The 19,395-nt window shown below is 34.5% G+C and overlaps 1 protein-coding gene across 9 annotated transcripts in view; it reads left to right on the forward strand.

Moving 5' to 3' along the window:
- STPG2 (sperm tail PG-rich repeat containing 2) overlaps positions 1 to 19,395 on the forward strand; it is an 846,203-nt gene that overhangs the window by 55,205 nt on the left and 771,603 nt on the right. For 7 of the 9 annotated variants that reach the window (XR_013168349.1, XM_077142787.1, XM_077142790.1 and 4 more), the window contains 3 exons: positions 3,221 to 3,333; positions 9,892 to 10,050; positions 13,179 to 13,343. Coding sequence is in view for 8 of the 9 variants with exons in the window: in XM_077142787.1 (XP_076998902.1) it covers positions 3,221 to 3,333; positions 9,892 to 10,050; positions 13,179 to 13,343 (437 nt within the window). In the remaining variant the exon portion in view is untranslated. Of the gene's footprint in view, positions 1 to 3,220; positions 3,334 to 9,891; positions 10,051 to 10,617; positions 10,737 to 13,178; positions 13,344 to 19,395 lie in introns of all 9 variants that reach the window. The other 2 variants (XM_077142792.1, XM_077142794.1) reach the window with 2 other exon arrangements.

The raw sequence follows: 19,395 nt of genomic DNA on the forward strand, positions 1-19,395 counted from the left end.
AACAGTCATCATGGTATTGAGTAGTCTAGCTAGTCTTAAGTGGTTTCCCTTATAAGTAGTGAATCGCTTTTCCCTTGATGCTTTCATGACTTTTTGCTTCTCTTCAGTATTAGACATTCTGATCAGTATGTGTCTTGGAGTAGGCCAGTTTGGATTTATTCTTTTTGGGGTTTGTTGGACTCCTTTATTTTGTATATTTATATATTTTATAAAAGTTGGGAAATTTTCTCCCATAATAATCTCTTTAACTAGGCTTCCCAGCCCTTTACTCTTCTCCTTCTGGGACACTGATAATTCTTATATTTGTGTGCTTCATGTTATCTATCATGTCTCTGAATTCTAGTTCTATTTTTTCCATCTTTCTTGCCATTTCTTTTATGTATTCAAGCTCAATTGTCCTATCTTCTAATTTGCTTATTCTTTTTACTGCCTCTTCAAATCTGCTGTTGTGTGGCTCTAGTAAACTTTTAATTTGGTCTACAGTATCTTTTATCTCTAAGAGATCTGCCATATTTGATTCATTCTTTCAAAAATTTCTCTTTGCTCTTCCAGTGTCTTTTAATATCTTTTATGATGATATTAATATCATTGATTAATTGTTTCACATTCTATGTCCCCTCTAGTGATTTAATTAGCTCATTTGACTGAGCCATATCTGCTCTGGTGTTAAGGTGCTTTATGATTTTCTCTTGCACACAGGGCATCTAAATGTCTTAATAAGGTTATTTTGTAAGATAATTTCCTTCATGCATCTATGGTTTTGTGTTTATATTTGCATTGAAAGTCCCCTTTTGGACTTGGTTTGTCAGTCTTTCCCCCTGCAAACCAAGTCCTGGATCTCATGTGGGGATTGCAATTCTCCTTAAAGCTCTATTAAGAGCTTGGAGATAGGCAATTTGTCAGACTGTACTTTCCATGTCTTCCCAGCAGATGATGCTTTTGAGCCACCTCTTCTCTTCAGGCTCACCTGTCCCCAGCTAATCAGGGTGTTGGCTAAATTAATTAGCAGCCTGATGTAATTCCAACCAGGGCCCACCACTTATGTGCCTGATGGTTCTGGTGGCCCCGAAACACTCAGGATGTTCTTGGGCTGTGGGATTGGGTTTTTCAACTTCCCCTGCCCGCATCCAATCCGGAAATATCTGGTGAGTGGTTGCTGTGCACAATTCGGTAGTTTTCTCGGCATAGCCTCTCTGTCTGCATATGCCTGAGGTCTCTGGGCCTCCGTGGGGGGACTGGAATCATATTGAGACCCAAAACAGTTCCCTCTCATTGGCTAGTTGTCCATCAAGCACCTTGTACATTTCTCCCTCCTCCCTCTGCATTTCTCCCACCTCTCTGAGGGAAGGCACTGCAGTCTCTACTGATATCCAGGTACCTGCAGCAGCCTGTCCCAAGGGTGGGGAGCAGACACTGTATTCTGACTAATTAGTCTTTATATGCAAGAAAAACAACTTTGTTAGCTTCCCTGTTCTACCTGGGAACTCCTGGCTTGCCAAGCTTTAAGGGAAAATGTTCCTAGTCAGCTGCTGGAATCCTGGCAGAGCTCACTACCCCATTCTTTCCATTCCAATATGTCCACTTTTTCATTCAGAGTCTCCCTTGGTAGAGATGAAGACACTCTCTCATCACTCACACCCTGGAACTGCTGTCCCAGTCATTTTTCAGTCCTTTCTCTTGTTGCACAGAGCTGGGATGAACTCAGCTTCTCCTATTCCACCATCTTGCTTGAAATCTCTGACCTTGTTCATCTTGTACCTATAATTCTCTTAATTCCAGTCTAGTTCTTATATCAGCCCCTTGAGTTGTCTGGATTTTTGCTCTGCAGAAATAATATAATTCATTTCTGATTTTTATATCAGCATATCTCTTTGACTGCTCTTCTGAGCAGGTCCTACCTCATGTAGTGCTGTTTGTCTCTTTAATTTTGCCAGTCCCTTATCTTTCAGCAATAAAAAATAATCATTCATGTGTGTTTTCCATAGGGCTCCTGAGAGCCTGGCCTCATTTTCACTGGCTACCAGAAGCCTCACTCTTTAGGTTTATCTATTTGTAGTAAATACAACTCTCTGGTTATTTTTGAAAGACCTATGTGTCTTGTAGGTTTCTGGGAGAGTAGCAGACATTTCAGCAGCCCTTCACCTTCTTGGACTCTGGTTTTTGCGGCTCTCCCACCTATTTCTGAGCTCAGGGACACTTTGATACTGTTACGGATGTTAGTGATCCCCAGGATGGCCCATTTGAAACCTGTGCTTTAAAAATACACAGGAATAGGATTGAGTAGAATGCTTTCCTCCATGGCTGCCAATTCTCATGCAAAGTGGACACAGATATACAAATCTATAGCTAATGCCATGTATAGTGAGACAAATCTGAAAAGTAGAGAACATTTACTCTGGAATATTCATCATATCTTTGGGAAGTGTGTGTATTTGATTTAGCTGAGCTATGGAAATGCTCCAATAGAGGGACTCTTCCTTCAGAATGCTGTAGTTTATCTTGAAGGAAAGAGCATGCAATATCTAGTCAATCATGTAACAGTGACATTTCCTTTTAAGCATATAGCTTGTTAGAAAAGGAAGTTGATGTCTCTAGAATTCAGCCTCTGGTACAGTCTGTTCTGTCATGCGGACTCAGATTTGCAGATCCAGGCCATTGGTAAGAACTAAAAGGAAGGAAATAAAACAGTTATTCAGATTTTTCTCTACATAAAGAAAGAATAATTTGTTCAGAACTTTATCAAGATTATGCTTATATTTTTAGAAAAGTCCCAACATGAATGGCTTTACCATTCATAGAATTTTTATTGTCAATTTATTGTATTAGTCTGAATTTGTAGCTTTAACATTTCATGATAATTTTTTTCCATTCTAGTTTGTAAGTAAGAAACACATAAGCTTGATTTCAGGGTGGTAAAAGGAACATTACAAAGTATTTTTTTTTTTTAATAAAAAGGTGACATTGAGTTTGATGAGGTTCAAAACCACTGCTTATACTGCTTAGTGTGTATTTACCTGCTATCCCATTTGTTCCTATTGTAATCTCCCAATCTGGTCACTCTCTTGTGGTGTGTACTCTTTACTTTATATAAACTGTAGCTTGGTTTTTATGTATTTAAAAGGGTGTGCTTACATCTGTGTATGTTGAATGAAATCTATACTCATTGCTTTCCTGGTTTGGAGCAATCTTATCTGTCAGTGATATTATTTTATTTTTATAGGTGGCTATGCACCGTTTCTTTCTTTGGCTGCCAGAGAAAATTCTTTTACTATTGCTTCTAACACTGAGAAAACTGTTCCAGGTCCAGGACACTATAATGTTTTGGAAGTACAGGTAAATTTATAACAGCTATTATAATTGTCTGAGTTATTAAAAATAATGTTTCCTTCCTCTAGATCAGAATATTGTCTGTAAAATTTTATTTTCCTCTCATGTTATCTACTTCCTCCTCTCAATCTATATTTACAATTAAAGTAGAAAATAAATTTGTTCAATGTTGGTTGCCTGACTAGGTGTTCTTCATTGTTCTATATATTCTATTAAATACAAAACATTGTTATGTGCTGCATGGTCCTTGAGACTCTTGAATAGAAAAGTAGGACTCTTGAATAAATTATGGCCCGTGGAAATTGTATAAATGGTCAAGATATGTACAGGAGAAATGTTAGTTTGAAGGAATTGGTTTATTTACCACACTTTAATGCTATAGCCATTGCCATTATCTTGTCTGTCTCTCATTTCTTCTTAGTCCCAAGAGTTGATGACCAGAAGCTCCTCAATGGTTCATTCATATTTAGAAATAGTGAATGTAATTGTAATACCTTCATGATCATGAATATCATCTTTTATCTTTTTTACATAAACCTTGCATTCATACATAGTGGCTCTTAGCTGACCCTAGCAGACCTTTAATTCTCCTGTTGGAGGCCCAGATGTAATCACTGATGCCTTTAATTTTTGATTGGTCTTACTGAATTAATATTAGAAATCATTGTATCAGCAATTTTCAGTTACAAGCAATGGAATAGATTTTAAGATGGGTATTAGGGAAACAATAAAAGATTTATGGGAAAGGTTCTTGGGTGACTCACAGACATGAAGGAAGAATTAGACTATCAGGTCTTACAGAAGGACAGTACCAAGACAATTCTGGATATCTCAGTAGCAGAAGTTTTTGGCCCATTTCAACAGGGATTGCCCATTTGATAACTCAATTTTATAACTTTCTTCCATTTTTTTACGTGTTTTCATTCAATATTAAAATTCCCAGTAGGGAGAATCTGATTGACATAATTTGGTTGTGGACCCATACCTTTAATTCTTGAGAGGAGGGAACCCTGTTTTTGACTTCTTCAAAATGACAAAGTATGGTAAAGGTTTAATTGCTTGAAGGATGGGGAATATGCTGTCATGAGAGTGTGTCATGATGAGAGGGTGCTGGATGGATAAAACAATAGATTTCATTAAATTTCACCTGTTGACTGCACAATTTCCTTTCTTACATACTCTATGAGTTTGTATGCAGACATCCACAGAGTTCTTTCTGTACATATAATTACAAAAATGCATTTATCTTATATATAATTTGCAAGTGTACATCCTCAGAAAGACCCTAACTAATGTTATTCAGAGTTGGTATTATGGTGTCACTGTAAAATGAGTCCTGTATCTCTAGGTTTAGGACATTTTTTCTCCTGTTATTTCACATCCCTGTTTCATTATTCTGTAACCTACAGATTAAATGGGAAATATAACATGAGATATTATAAAGAAGTGGTTAAGAGTTTGGGCTCTGGAGCTATACATCTCAGGTCCAAAACTAGACTCTGCCACTTATTACCTATGAGACTTATTGTTAACTACTTAGTTCCACTGTTCCCTCATCTGTTAAATAATGATAATAACTTTGTAGGGTTGTTTTAAGGATTAATAATGTAATAAGCATTTAGAATAATGTCTGAATACTGTTAGCATTAAATAAATTTCAGCTTTTATTAGTATTTTATTATCACTTTACAATAATGAGAGAAGGGAGAATTAAAGAAAATGATGTAGAAAGCAAGAAAATACAGGTGGGTATTATAGGTCTTAAGTCTACAACTGCTTATAAGTATATAAGTAGCTTAAGATTTTTCCATCACTGTTTATCCCCTATCTCTTTATTTATTTATTTAAAATTTTTTTTTAATTGTGGAAAATAACATACAAAAAAGCGATAAAGCTCAAAGCACACCACAACAGTTAGTTATAGGACAGATTTCAGAGTTTGGTATGGGCTACAATTCCACAATTTTAGGTTTTTCCTTCCAGCTGCTCCAAGACACTGGAGACTAAAAGAAAAATATGATGAGCATCAGTCATACTCTTTGTTAAATCCTATCTTCTTTGTTATAATTCTATCTTCTCCTTTCAGCTTTCTCTCAATTTTTAGGGGTTTTTGGGCTATTCTCATTCTAACTTTTTCATATGGGAAAGAGCTGTCAATAATATGGAATAGGGGAATAGAACTAGTTGATGCTCTGGAGAGACTGGCCCCTCTGTGTTTCAGGTCTTATCTGGCCTAAGAACCCATCTGGAGGTTGTAGGTTTCTAGAAAGTAATCGTAGAGCATGGAACCTTTGTAGAATCTCAGATAAAGCCCTAGGTATTCTTTATAATTGGCAGGAATGGTTTTGGTTGGATTTAGCAAACCATGATAAATAGCAATATCTAGTGGAAGCTTATGTAAGAGTAGCCTCCAGAGTGGTCTTTCAACTCTATGCAATGATGTGAATGAACATGTGGGACATTTGGTGAAACAAAATAAGCCAGAAACAAACAAAAAAAACAATGGGTACGGTCACTTTTAGAAAATGCTTATAAGAAAACAGGGGCCTAGATTGTAAACTTTTAGAGCAGACACATTAAGTCTGGAGTGGTGCTTATTATTTCTGGATTTTGAGAGGCTATTTTAAATATATAACCTGATATTTAGAGATAAGAATGAAGCTGAACAGGATGGGGTTGTTGTAATTCAGAACATAGGGGTAAGGAAGACATTGTCTATATTTTAGAACTACACATACTCTTTGAGAACAATGGAAGAAAAGTTTATTTGATCTGGAACTGAAATTTTCTGTAGTGCATAATTTAATTAAACCTATCTGTATTGCTCACTTGAACAACTGAAACATGGAGAGCACAGAATAAGAAAGAGGTCCTTTAATTCTGTACAGATTATTGTAATGCCTGGAAACATCCTAGAGTATATTAACCAGATAATCAAAAAGTTTGGCAAAGTCCCCTGAGGGAGGGGAGAAAGACTATGGAAAAATTGAACCTTACCATCAGGGAATCCCCTGATACTGTGTCAAAATTTAGGGACACCCAAATAAATAGGCCATACCGTCGATCATGAGGCTTGCTCTTGTGAAGCTTATGTAGGTAGCACAGAAGCCTAGACTACCTATAGATGTACCTAAGAATTACTTCTGGAGGACTTCTATTGTTGCTCAGATGTGGCCTCAGTCTCTTTAAGCCCAACTCTGCAAGTGGAATCATTGCCCACCCCCCTACATGGAAGAGGACTCCCAGGGATGAATCCAGACTTGGCACTGTGGGATCAACAATTACATTCTGACCAAATAGGGGAAAAGAAGTATAATTAATAAAGTATCAGTGACAGAGACAGTTCAAACAGAGTCGAGAGACTACTCTGGAGGCTGCTCTTATGCAAGCTTCAGGTAGACCTTGTTACCTATCATATCCTGCCAACCCCCAACCAGGACCATTCCAGCCAATCCTAAAGAACATCTAGGGCAATATATAAGATTCCACAAGGGTTCCATGCACTAGAGTAACTTTCCTCAGATGATGCCAGGAGAGGATTGATTTCCTTGATTTAAAAAATGATGTATGGCTTAATTATTCAATTGCTATTGATTTTCTTTTTTTGTAATTTTAGGGTAAAATATGGCAGAATTTTTAGAAATTTAAGAGGTATGAGTTTGTCAGACTATCTAAAAAATAAAATTCATTTTGCTTAAATAGCTGAATGATATTAATTCTGTAAATAAAAATGATTAGAGGGACTGTCTTATTGAGAAGGAATATGTGTTTAGCACTTTTATACTTTTCTCTTTGAAGTACAGAGTTGAATTTTGCATCCTATCAGCATGTACTTAATGAATATTATTTAGAAATTTAAAATGAAATTTTATAAACTTAAAATTGAGTTGCTGTTTTGAGGCCTGTGTTCACTATAAAAGAAGCTTTTAAAAAAGCAGAATATCTGGAGTTGAACCTATGTTCCTTAACTTGGTCTTCTCCTTTGGTCTGCTTCCCTTAATGTTATTTTACTTTGATTATTGTTGTCACCACTATTCCAAAGTTGGGGGGTGGTGGTGGTAGTAATGTAATTTTTGCCTTTATAACTCTTGCCCAGATATGAGCAAAATCTCTTTTCCTTTGCTTCCTTTAGTAGATTGGAAACATGCTAAGTTTTTCAATAGGAAGTTTGCTTAGAAGAGAACAGAAAAATTAAGAAAATACAGGGAGCATAAGAAGAACCACATTTGCAAAATACAGGTGTCTGATTCTTTTAGCACTTTTATACTTTTATACTTTTATACAGGTGATTAGCTTATTAAATCATAGATCTTGTTTTGTTCACATCCTATTTCCTAGGATGACTCCTACTACAAAGGGTCAGAACAAATTTCATGCACCTTTTCTGTCTCTATTTTCTCCAAATTTCTGACCTATTTCTGCATGGTAGATGCCATCTTGTTTCTTGTCTCAGAAAATGGTATTAGCTCTACTAGACATGTGGATCTCTTCCTTGGGTCTAAACAGAGTTTCTTCCCCCCCCCCTTTTTTTCCCATTCATTTAGGCCTAGGAATAACTCTCAAAATTAGGTTTTCTTTTTCTTCTGAGATTTACCTTGCCATACCTGAATGAGGGGTATCATATGTGATGCAAGGAATAACCTCATCCTTCAGATGATAATCTGCCTCCTATATTGTGGGGGGTGGCTCACAGTATAGTAATTCACCAAAATAACCATAATATTTAGATAAAATCCATACTCAAAAGTAATAAGACACTTTTCTCAAAGGCTTTCATATTAAATAATAATAATTTGGTAATTGTTTTAGTTTCCTGGGATGCTCAAGGAAATAACATGCAATGGGTCATCTTAAATAATGGGGATTATTAGCTCATGATTTTGAGGCTAGGAAAAAGTCCAAATCAAGGCATCATTAAGGTGATGCTTTCCCCACAAAGGCTATGGTGTTCCAGGGTTGGCTGCTGGCAACGCGTTGTTCTTTGCTTCGATATGGCAAGGCACGTGTTGGCATCCTCGGTTGCTCGTTTCTCTTTTGAGTTCCATTGATGTGCAGCTTCTTGATTCCTATGGTTTTCTCACTCACTGTCTGAATTTCATTCTGCTTATAAAGGACTCCAGTACTAGGATTAAGACTCATCCTGGTTTAGGTGGACCACACCTTAACTGAAGTAACCTCATCAAAAACACTTACAATGGGTTCACACCACAGGAATGGATTAAGTTTAAGAACATAGCTTTCTGGGGTATATACAGTTTCAAACTACCATAGTAATCTAATTTTTTTTTCCTGGTGATTTATCAGACATATGGCATTTCCTTTTATAACCCCTAATAAAACAATTAGAATTGGTAATTATGAAATGTGAATAGTTTGAAAAAGTAATCTTGGTTGGTTTGTATCATTGTTAAAGAAGGTAGATTAGATTGATTTTATTATGTTGAAGTATTCAATATAAATGGAAATTGCAGTGTGATGGTATTATCGGACTGCAGTGATGGATTTTAAAATCAGAATTGAAAGAGTTCTCTTTTCACAAGATTTTTACATTTTGTCTTTCTTGTAATTTTGTTTTTGCAAAATAAATCATTAAAATTTACTATAGCTCCAAACTCCTTAAATAGGAATTCTGATCTTTTAAGTAGTGATTAGTGAATTGGCTATCTAAGAATGCATTTGATGCATTTTTTCTTTAAGAAGGTCTCCTTTGTATATTTCTTGAAAGCTGAATAAAACTGAATAAGATGCGAATTAGAGGTAGGCTCTGTTAATAGTGATTGTGAACAGCTGACCGGTACACACTGTGAAAGGGCTCTCAATGACTTCAAGAAATATCTTATCTGAGCAATCAAATGTTAACCACCATTATTATGATTCATCTTTGGAATGATTATGGTGTGGTTGTTTATTGAAACTAATATTATGGAATTTTACCTGAATTGACTATTAGCTAACTGATAATTTTCTGATTCTGGAGAATCTAGTTAAGAGCAACAAAGAGAGTCATGGAAGATTTCCCTCTGTGCCTTCTCTGCAATAAATGTTTAAAAACTAATAAGAGCATAAAACCAAGGTATTGCCAATAAGCCTACATAAACATGCCTGGAAATGACCAAGATGTTATTCATGAAAAAAATAATTTTAAGCAAGTTTGGAAGGTTTGCTTTTTCCTGCAATATGAGTGCCAGCATGTTTTTGCTCATTTGAGAGGTTCAGTTCTCCAGGGACTAGTAAAACATGCACTCTTTGTTCTTGCTCTAGAGCTTTGTGAATTCCTTTGTCTCTGATTTCTGTTTTAAAACTGAGTTTTCTGCATTCTGTAGAGTGCTCTAAACACAATAAACTTCAGTTGAGTTCTAAGTTAAAACTGATGTCAATTATGGTTATCCTCTCTTATTATTCTCTTTCATTAGAACTCTTCTCAGCCAAGAGCCTTATTTTTCTCAGGTTGGATTTTAAAACAATTTTTTTCATATTGATATTTAATATTTATCAGCTGGGTAATAATTATACAAATGCTTATTTTCCTTATTTCATAGTTTTTTTTCCCCCTCTTTAATTTAGCAAAATATTAAAGGAGGCCATAGTCTACAATACCGGGAGAAACGTTTTAAGAAGTTTGTTTCAGATAGTCCAGGACCTGCAAGCTATGATCAAATTTATCCTGGAACACTAGAGATCATGAACAGAAAAATACTAGAGGCTAAAGAGCATCTTCAATCGGTATATTGCTATTTTGATTATGTTTCTAAAGACATTTCTTTAGTTAGAGGAAAATAGAAAAAGTTTACTTTTTTATGTGCTAAGTACATTTAAGAATCTTAATCTAAAAATTAGGAGATTTATTAGTCTGTACTGTAACTAGTTTATAATCAAATGAATGCTCAATGATGTTTGCAAACTTTAGTTTTGGACTGTTAGCATCTTTACTTCAGTTTTGCTCCTGACAAATCTATAATCACTTCCCGTATCTATGTTGAACAGAAGGTAAGGGAGATTTAGAAACTATCTTACTGGTTTACCTATATATAAAGGAACTAAAACTCTGTGTTAAGTATTGTTTGTGATACAGTAAAATTTAAAACATGATTCCCAAATTGAAAAAAGCTTAAAATTCAGTTGGCAGAGAGATATATAGATAGCTACTTTAGGAAGACAAAGTATGACAGATGCTAAATGAATGATCATGTAATTAAATGTTATAGGGATTTGAAAGAGGAAGTATAGAATTATGGAGGGGGTTGGTTTTGAGGTGGGCCTTGAAGACTAGGATGGTAATTTACATTCCAGGCATGGAGAGTTACATGAGTGAAGATATTGAAGTGGGATTTTGTGGAGGAAGTGAAAAGATTATTTTGACTGGAGTGAAGAATTTGTTTAATAGAATAGCAGGTGATGTGTTTGGGAAGGTAAGGTTGGTGCTATATAATGAATACTTTTTACAGTAAAGGCATACTCTTTTGAAATAAATAATCTAGCAGATTTTGGTCATGATTTATTTAGAGTGGTTCCCTTCTTCTCTTGTCAAACTCCATCATAGCTTATGTTAATTAAATTTTAATCAGTTTTCTATTTGTTTGGGGGATATATTTAAGGGCTAAGTATTCAGTTGCATAATTTCAGGGAAATGAAAATGAAGTTAAGATTTATGAGTGTATAAACCTACAACTTCTCTAATAAAATATTATTAAAAATATCTATGTCTATTTAAATATCATATATTTTATATATGGAAGTAAAGTGTTCATTTACTCACATTAGGGTTTATCAAACATTTATTGATTGACTGTATGTCCTAGACATAATCCTTGGTACTGGTAATATGTAGAAGACAAATCACTGCTTCTTCAGATCTATAATTTTTAACAGGAAATGAGTGAATGGAATTCATTACAACCCAGTCTATTAAATAGCATAGAACCATAATAAAATGTTCATTAGTAGGCTAAAGTAGAGAATCATATATTCTATTTGGACAGGATATGAGATATTACCACTGAGCAGGATCTTGAAGGATTCACTAAGTAATAAAAAAATGTGGCAAAGATATTTCAGACAGAGAAAACCACATGTATAAAGTTGTTGAGATGTTTAATGCCATGATGTGTTCAGGGAAGAGCATATTACTTGAAACATTTACTGTTTAGGGTCTCAGAGGGAGTGATAGGACTAGAGGCCGGAGAGGAAAATAGGGAGTGAATTTTGGAAAATCTGGATATCAAGCAAATACATTTTTGAAATGGTGGGGAAACCATTCAATGCTTTCTGTTTTAATTTGGTAATTAATATAATTACCATCACTGGAACTACCTAATAGTTATTTCTAATGTTAAAAAAATAATATTCTTCCAGTGATAGTATGTTTTATAATATAATTTTATAGTAGACGTGTGTGTTCTGTGCCCTCAATATTGCATTTATTTACTTATTGAGAACCCATAAGGGGTGGATATATTCTTAATATGTTAATTTTTAGATAAATAAATGTTTAAATGTCAATATTTTAATTTGAAATACATATGTATGTATGTATATATATATTTTTTATGCTGTATGGTGGAGTCACTTTTCATTATTTTTCCTTGTGAGCATCCTGTTATTGCAGCAGTATTTGTTGAATTTTTGTTTATTTGTCTTTTATGTTTTTATTTAAATTATAACATAATCTACATTAAAGGAAATTGTGAAAAAAAGGATAATCAATATTCTAGTTTGCTAGCTGCCAGAATGCAACACACCAGAGATGGATTGGTTTTTAATAAAAGGGGATTTATTTTGTAAGTTCTTCAATGGAAAGGCAGCTAACTTTCATCTGAGGTTCTTTCTTGCGTGGGAAGGCTCAGGGTAATCTCTGCTGACCTTCTCTTCAGCCTCTGGGTTCCAACAACTTTCCCTGGAGTGATTTCTTTCTGCACCTCCAAAGGCCTGGGCTGAGCTGTGAGTGCTGAGATGAGGTATGCAGAGCTGCTTTGGCTGTGCTACGTTGAGCTCTGTCATTTAAGCACCAGCCAGTTAACTCAAATGTCATTCATTGCAGCAGTCACACCTTCTAGCTGACTGCAGATGCAATAAAAAACAGATGAGGTTCATGTACCATTGGCTCATGTCCACAGCAACAGAACTAAGCACATTCGCATGGCCCAGTTGACAACTGACTCTAACTACCACAATCACCTAAAAACTCCTGCTCTAATATTATATATTCTGTTAATTTTTGTATAGGCTTTTGGTATTAAATCATATAAATATGACTATACATTTTATATAATTTCACATATTCCATAGCTATAGTCATATGTTCAATTTTATATTTTGATATTTCCATTTAGCATTCTATCATAGATATTTTCCTTGCTACATAGTCTGCATAATTAGGATACTTATGCAGGGCACCAGTAATATGGAAACAAGTGAGATGCTTGGAAAGAATGAAGCCAAGAAATTTTACTGAAAAAATGTTTCTTTATGCATGCAGGGACAGGTATGTTGTATAATACAGCACAGTAACTACTTTGAACTCTTGGTGGTTTTTATGATGATAGGAATTACTGTTTTTAGAATCAGTAGTATTTAGTTTACTAAGCAAGATAAATAATAGCCAAGTGAGAGAGAATCCTGCCTCTTATTGTGACTTTAATAGTAATGGTAGACATTCCCTTGGTTTATATGACAAATTGAAACTTGAATTCTGTGTTTCAAATTACTTTTTCAGAGCAAATATTTTTGGCTTATATTATGAAACTCATTAAGTCAATATTTAATATATCCTTTTTAGTAAATTTGAATATTTTGTTCTTTATTCTCTTTTCTTCTTGCTTTTAAGCAAATAATATAAAATGTTCTCCTTACAGACAGTTTCAAGAACACCTGCAGTTTCTAGAAGTACTGATGTTCCTTCGATTCCTTCTTTTGGTTGGTCATATGGTTACCATATTAATGAGGATGGCACTATTATAAAACATTTTCCTCCTGCTAATGATAGTACCCTAGGTCCAGCGTACTACAAACCTCAGTATGTAAGTATAATGGGTTTCATATCGCTGATTGGAAGCCTGTTTATTATTATACATGTTTTACCTAACATAACACTGACTGCTGTAACAGATAGACCCTCACATTTCCATGGCTCAATACAATGGCAGTTTTCTTCCTGAATCACGTGTGTTCCTGATTGGTAAGTGATATTCGTCCATGTAGGTTAAGGGTTAGGCTTATTCCATTTGTGTTTCTGTCATCACCTAGGGCCTTGGTGTTATCTGCATCCTGCTGGCAGAGGAGGAAAGAGCCATGGAGAATAGCGAATGGAGGTTTTTTTGTGGGTCAGGCTATAGCTCAGTCACATGGCCACACTTAACTGCCAAGGAGGCTGAGAAACATTGTATAATTAGGAAGAGGAGCAAACAGGTTTAAATTACTAGCAGTCCTGCCACATGTATAATCATATTTGATACAAAGATGTTCTTTTCCTGAATTTGAAAACAGAGAATTTTACTTTTAAAATAATTTGAATTGTATAGTGTAAGGATCATTTACTTCACAAAGGATTATACAAAAAGAAGCAGTTTCTATCTGATTAGAATGTTAAACATAAGATAGCAGATCAATCTCATCCAGGTTTTAAATCTCAAACCTGTCCAGAGTTGAACCAAGATTTCATTGAGTCAGTTGAAATGTATGATTTACCTATGAGTACAAAGGAATATGTCTGATGTGTGTGAGCTTACTCAATCGCTAGATGAAAGTACATTTTTTATTTTTTTTTCACTTAAGCAACTGGAATTTGTCTCATGGTTTCAGAGAGTAGGAGCCTGAAATCAAGGTGTCAAGCAGGCCATGATGCCTCTGAAGGCAATAGTATACTGATGGTGTTATTCCTGCAAACTTAACTCAATCTATGCTTTTATTACATGGCTGTCTCTCTCCCCATCTGCCTCTTTTTTTTCTTTCAATTATTTTTTATTGAGATATAATCATCTAAAGTATATAATCGGTGGTTTACAGTATGATGAAAGCTATGCATTCATCATTATAATCAATTTTTGAATGTTTTTATAACTCCCAAAACCATAAAAATAAAAATGAAAATAAAAGTGAAAAAGAACACCAAAAACATCCTATAACTCTATATTCCCCAATTGTTTGTTTTTCTGTCTCTTTTTTCTTGCTTATCTGTCCATACACTGGATAAAGGGAGTGTCACTCACAAGATTTTTATACTCACATTCACACCTTAAAAGCTCTATAGTTATTCAATCATCTTAAAAAAATCAAGGCTATTGGATTGCAGTTTAGCAGTTTCAGGAATCCCTCTAGCTACTCCAATACACCAAAAACTGAAAAGGGATATACTGCATAAAGGTAACCTTCAGAAAGACCTCTCAACTATTTGAAATCTCTCAGCCACTGAAACTTTATTTTGTTTCATTTCTCTTCCCCTTTTTGGTAAAGAAGGCTTTCTCACTCCCATGACGTCAGGACCAGGCTCATCTCTGGGAGTCATGTCCCATGTTACCAGGGGAATTTACACTTCTGGGAGTCTTGTCCTGTGTAGGGGGGAGGACAACGAATTCACTTGCAGAGTTGGCTAAGAGAGAGAGGCCACATCTAAAGAACAAAAGAGGTTTTCTGGGGTTGGCTCTTAGGCATAAACATAAGTAGGCTTAGCTTCTCCTTGCAGGAATAAGTTTCATAAGGCCAATACCTAAGATCCAGGGTCCTTTGGTCTCACACAGAAGATGAAGTTTTAAGTACAGTCAATATCATCCTTTACCCTTTAGTCTGATTTACCTTGGTTCTACCCAGATCAGTTCACTTATATCTCTGATTGAAGTCTGATCACTTTTTCAGTGTTTTTAACAGTTGCTGTACGGGGTAATGTCGACTTTCATAGCTATAGAACTCTAGCTCTGTGTCTCAGATGTCACACAAATACCCAAAGTTTCATGGAATGTCCAGGTTATACACAAAGAGCTCAATATCTCAGAATTCAGAAATTACAGTTACAACTCTTGAATAGATGTGACTTCTGTAAGAGGTTACAATCAAGGAATCTTTACAACAGACTTTTACCTGAAAACCTATGTTCTTGGGTTCAATTCTCAGAGTTTGCGTATTATAGTTAGTCCATATTAGTGAGGTGTTAATGATATTTGCCTTTTGGTTTCTGGCTTTTTCAATCAACTTACAGTCCTCAAGGTTCATTCACCTAGTTCCTTGCCTCAGGACTTCATTCCTTCTTGGAGCCCACAGTATTACGTTCCATTGTAATACATATGGTTTTGAACTTGTTATATTTTTATACTGTCATGAGATCAGGAAGAAGTAATCCTAGTAAGGAAAATAGCAAAAATTAGAAATGGATTTAAGGAAAGAGATACTTTGGGCAAAGAATAAGTATTCTCAGGAATTGATTTGATCCTCACTCTCAGTGCTGTAGTTATTTGTTCAAACATGTCTCCATCTTTGGGCTTAGGCTCAAGCACCTTCAGAAAGCATTTGTTTCATGGAAATAGATACATTAGGGAGTTTTAGGGTACAAGATCCTTTGAATTGTTAACTTTTTTCTTAAAATATTTTTATTGCAATTTGTATATTGCACACACAGTAGTACAAAAAATGAATTACAGTACCCAGGCACTTACCATCTAGATATAACACATTAATATTTTATCATACTTGTATCAGCTATTGACGTAGTATATTGTGACCCAGTATATACTAGAGTTTGTATATATAAGTCTGTGTAAAAACTCAACCAAAAATTTTGTGAAATAATGCTTATTTTTACTATGTGAGATCATTCTATTTTTTTACCTCCTGCAAAAAAAGAGGCTGGTGTCCACCCACTAAATTGATTATAATTCACTAAAGGGTATTGGCCAGCAGTTTAAATATTTTGTTCTAGGGTATGTATAAATATATCCTCTCTCTCTCTCTCTTATATATGTATATATATATATAAATAGATACATACCAGGTTTCAAAAGTGGCTATACGAATTTACACTCATAATAGCAATGAAAAAGAAGTCTTTCTCCTCTATATTCTTGAAATGCTTGGTGATATTGTCAGACTGAAAAGACTTAAAAGACCAACTACAAAATGGGATAGAATATTTGTCTTTTTATTTTCAAGATAAAATCCTTTGAGGAACAAAAAGTTTTTTAATTTTAATGAGGTCTCATTTATTTATTTTTCTTTTGTTGATTGTGTTTTTCATGTAAATCTAGGAAACCATTGCTTAACACAAGGTTCTGAATATGGTTCCCTAGGTTTTCTTCTAGAAGTTTGATAATTTTGATTCTTATATTTAGGTCTTTGATCTATGTTGAGTTGATTTTTGTATATGATGTGAGGTAGATGCCCACCTTTATTCTTTTGCATATGGAAATCCAGTTTTCCCAGCTCCATTTGTTGAAGAAATGATTCTTTCCCCATTGAAACTTTGCAGCCTTGACAAAATCAATAGGTCATAGATGTGATGCTTTATTTCTAAAAAAGTTTTACTTCTTCCTTTTCAGATTGAATGTCTTTTATTTTATTTTATTTTATTTTTTTTGCCTAAATCTCTGGCAAGAACTTCCAGTACAGTTTGAATAAAAGCAGTGACAATGGGCATCCTTGTCCTCTTCCAGATCTTAGTGGGAAAGTTTTCAGTCTTTTACCATTGCGTATGCTGTTGGCTGTGTATGTCTCATATATGTTCTTTAGAAGAAATTTTCTTGTATTCCTAGTTGTCTAGGGTTTTTTTTTAAGTCAAGAAGGGGTGCTATGTTTTGTCAAACATATCTTCTGCATCAATTGAGATGATCATGTAGTTTTTTTCCCCCTTCATTCTCTTCATATGGTGTATTATAGTAATTGATTTTGTTTTGTTGAACCACCTTTGCATGCGTGGGCTAAATCCCACCTGATCCTGGTTTAAAATTCTTTTAATGTGCTGTTGAATTTGATTTGCTACTATTTTGGTGAGGATTTTTGCATCTATATTCATAGAGAAATTGGTTTGTAATTTTCTTTTCTGACTTTGGTATTAGGATGGTTGTGGGCTTCATAGAATGAACTAGGTAGTATTCACTCATCTTCAGTTTTTCTAGAAAAGTTTGAGTATAATTGATATTAATTCTTGAACTGTTTGGTAGAATTCACCAGCAAAGTTGTCTGCTCCTGGAGTTTTCTTTGTTGAAAGGTTTTGGATGGCTGATTCAATCTCTTTACTTGTAATTGGTCTGCTGAAGTCTTTTATTTCTTCTGAAGTCAGTGTAGGTTATTTATGTGTTTCTAGGTATTTGATTATATCATCTAGGTTAGTATAATTTGTTGACATGCTATTATTTTTAATATCCTCTTATGATCCTAATTTTTGTGGGGTCAATAGGAATGTTCACCTTCTCATTTCTGATTTTATTTATTGGTGTTCTCTCTCTCTCTTTTTTCTTCTTGGTCCAGCTAAGGGTTTGTCAATTTTATTGATCTTTTCAAAGAGGCAAGTTGTTGGTTTTATTAAGTCTATCTCTTGTTTTTTATTCTCTATTTCATTTATTTCTGCTACAATATTTGTTATTTCTTTCCATCTGCTTGGTTTAGGATTAGTTTGCTATTCTTTTTCTAGTTCCTCCATGTGTGCGGTAGTCCTTGATTTTAGCTATTTCTTCATTGTTAATGAAAGTATTTAGGACTATAAATTTCCCCATCAGCACTGCCTTAGCTACATCTCATAAGTTTTGATATGTTGTATTATTTTTTTCATTTGTCTCAAGGTATGCTTGCCTCCTTTGTGATATCTTCTTTGACCATTGATTCTTGGAATTTGTTATTTAACTTATATACATTTGTGTATTTTCAAGTTCTGTTATTGATTTCCAGATTGATTCTGTTGTGGTAAGAGAAGATGCTTTGCGTAATTTCAGTCTTTATATATTTAATGAGGCTTGTTGCATGAACAAACAAATTTGTCTATCCTGGAGAATGATCCGTGTACACTTGAAAAGGATGTATATCCTGCTATTTTGGGGTGTTATGTTTACTGTATAAGTTTGTTAGTTCTATTTCATTTATTGTATTATTCAAGTTCTGTGTAGATGTTCAAAATATTGGTGAAAGTGGTATGTTGAAGTCTCCAACTATTATTGTAGAAGTATTGTCTTCAACTGTTATTATAGAGTTGTTTCTCCCATCAGTTTTGCCAGTGTTTGCCTCATGTATTTTGGGGTTCTATGGTTGTTGCATAAATATTGATGATTATTATTTCTTCTAGGTATATTAACCTTTCATTAATATATAGTGTCCTTCTTTGACTCTTGAAACAGTTTTTCATTAAACTGTAGGATATATAGAGTAGTGCAGTGTTGAATGAAAAGCTATAACAGCTCTCTTTTGATTACTATTTGCATGGATTATCTTTTTCCATCCTTTCACTTTTCACCTTGTTGTGTCTTTGCGTATAAAATGAGTCTCTTGTAAATGACATATAGTTGCATCATGTTTTTTTAATACATTATACTAGTCTGTGTCTTTTGATTTGGGATTTTAATCCATTAATATTTAGTGTTATTACTGTAAAGTCAGTACTTCAGCTATGTTGTCCTTTGTTTTTTATATGTCATATTTTTGTCTCTATTTTCCTTTATTGTTGCTTCCTTTTCTGTATAGTTATCTTTTGTGATATGTCTCACTGATCCCTTTCTCATTTCCCTCTCTTTATATATATATTTTAAATATTTTCTTCATAGTTACTTTGGGGTTTGTATTACACAGCTGAATATAATATATGAGTTTGAAAAGATATCAACTTAAATACATGTCCTGTATTCCTCTGTTTTGCTTTTTATGCTGTATTTGTCCCTCATTACCTCTTTATACTGTGCATGTCCATTAACAGGAAATATGCCTATTTCCTATTCAATTGTACTCTAACTCTTATAGGAAATAAAAAGTATAGTTATATATTGAGAATACTGTATATTTGGTTTTGCATTTAACCATTTAGCTACTTTACTGAAGATCTTCATATTTCGCACTCCTCCAAGCCACTATATCCTGTCTTTTCCTTTCAGCCAGAAGGGCTCC

Source organism: Tamandua tetradactyla, chromosome 24 (assembly GCF_023851605.1).
Source record: "Tamandua tetradactyla isolate mTamTet1 chromosome 24, mTamTet1.pri, whole genome shotgun sequence".
Taxonomy (NCBI): Eukaryota; Metazoa; Chordata; class Mammalia; order Pilosa; family Myrmecophagidae; genus Tamandua; species Tamandua tetradactyla.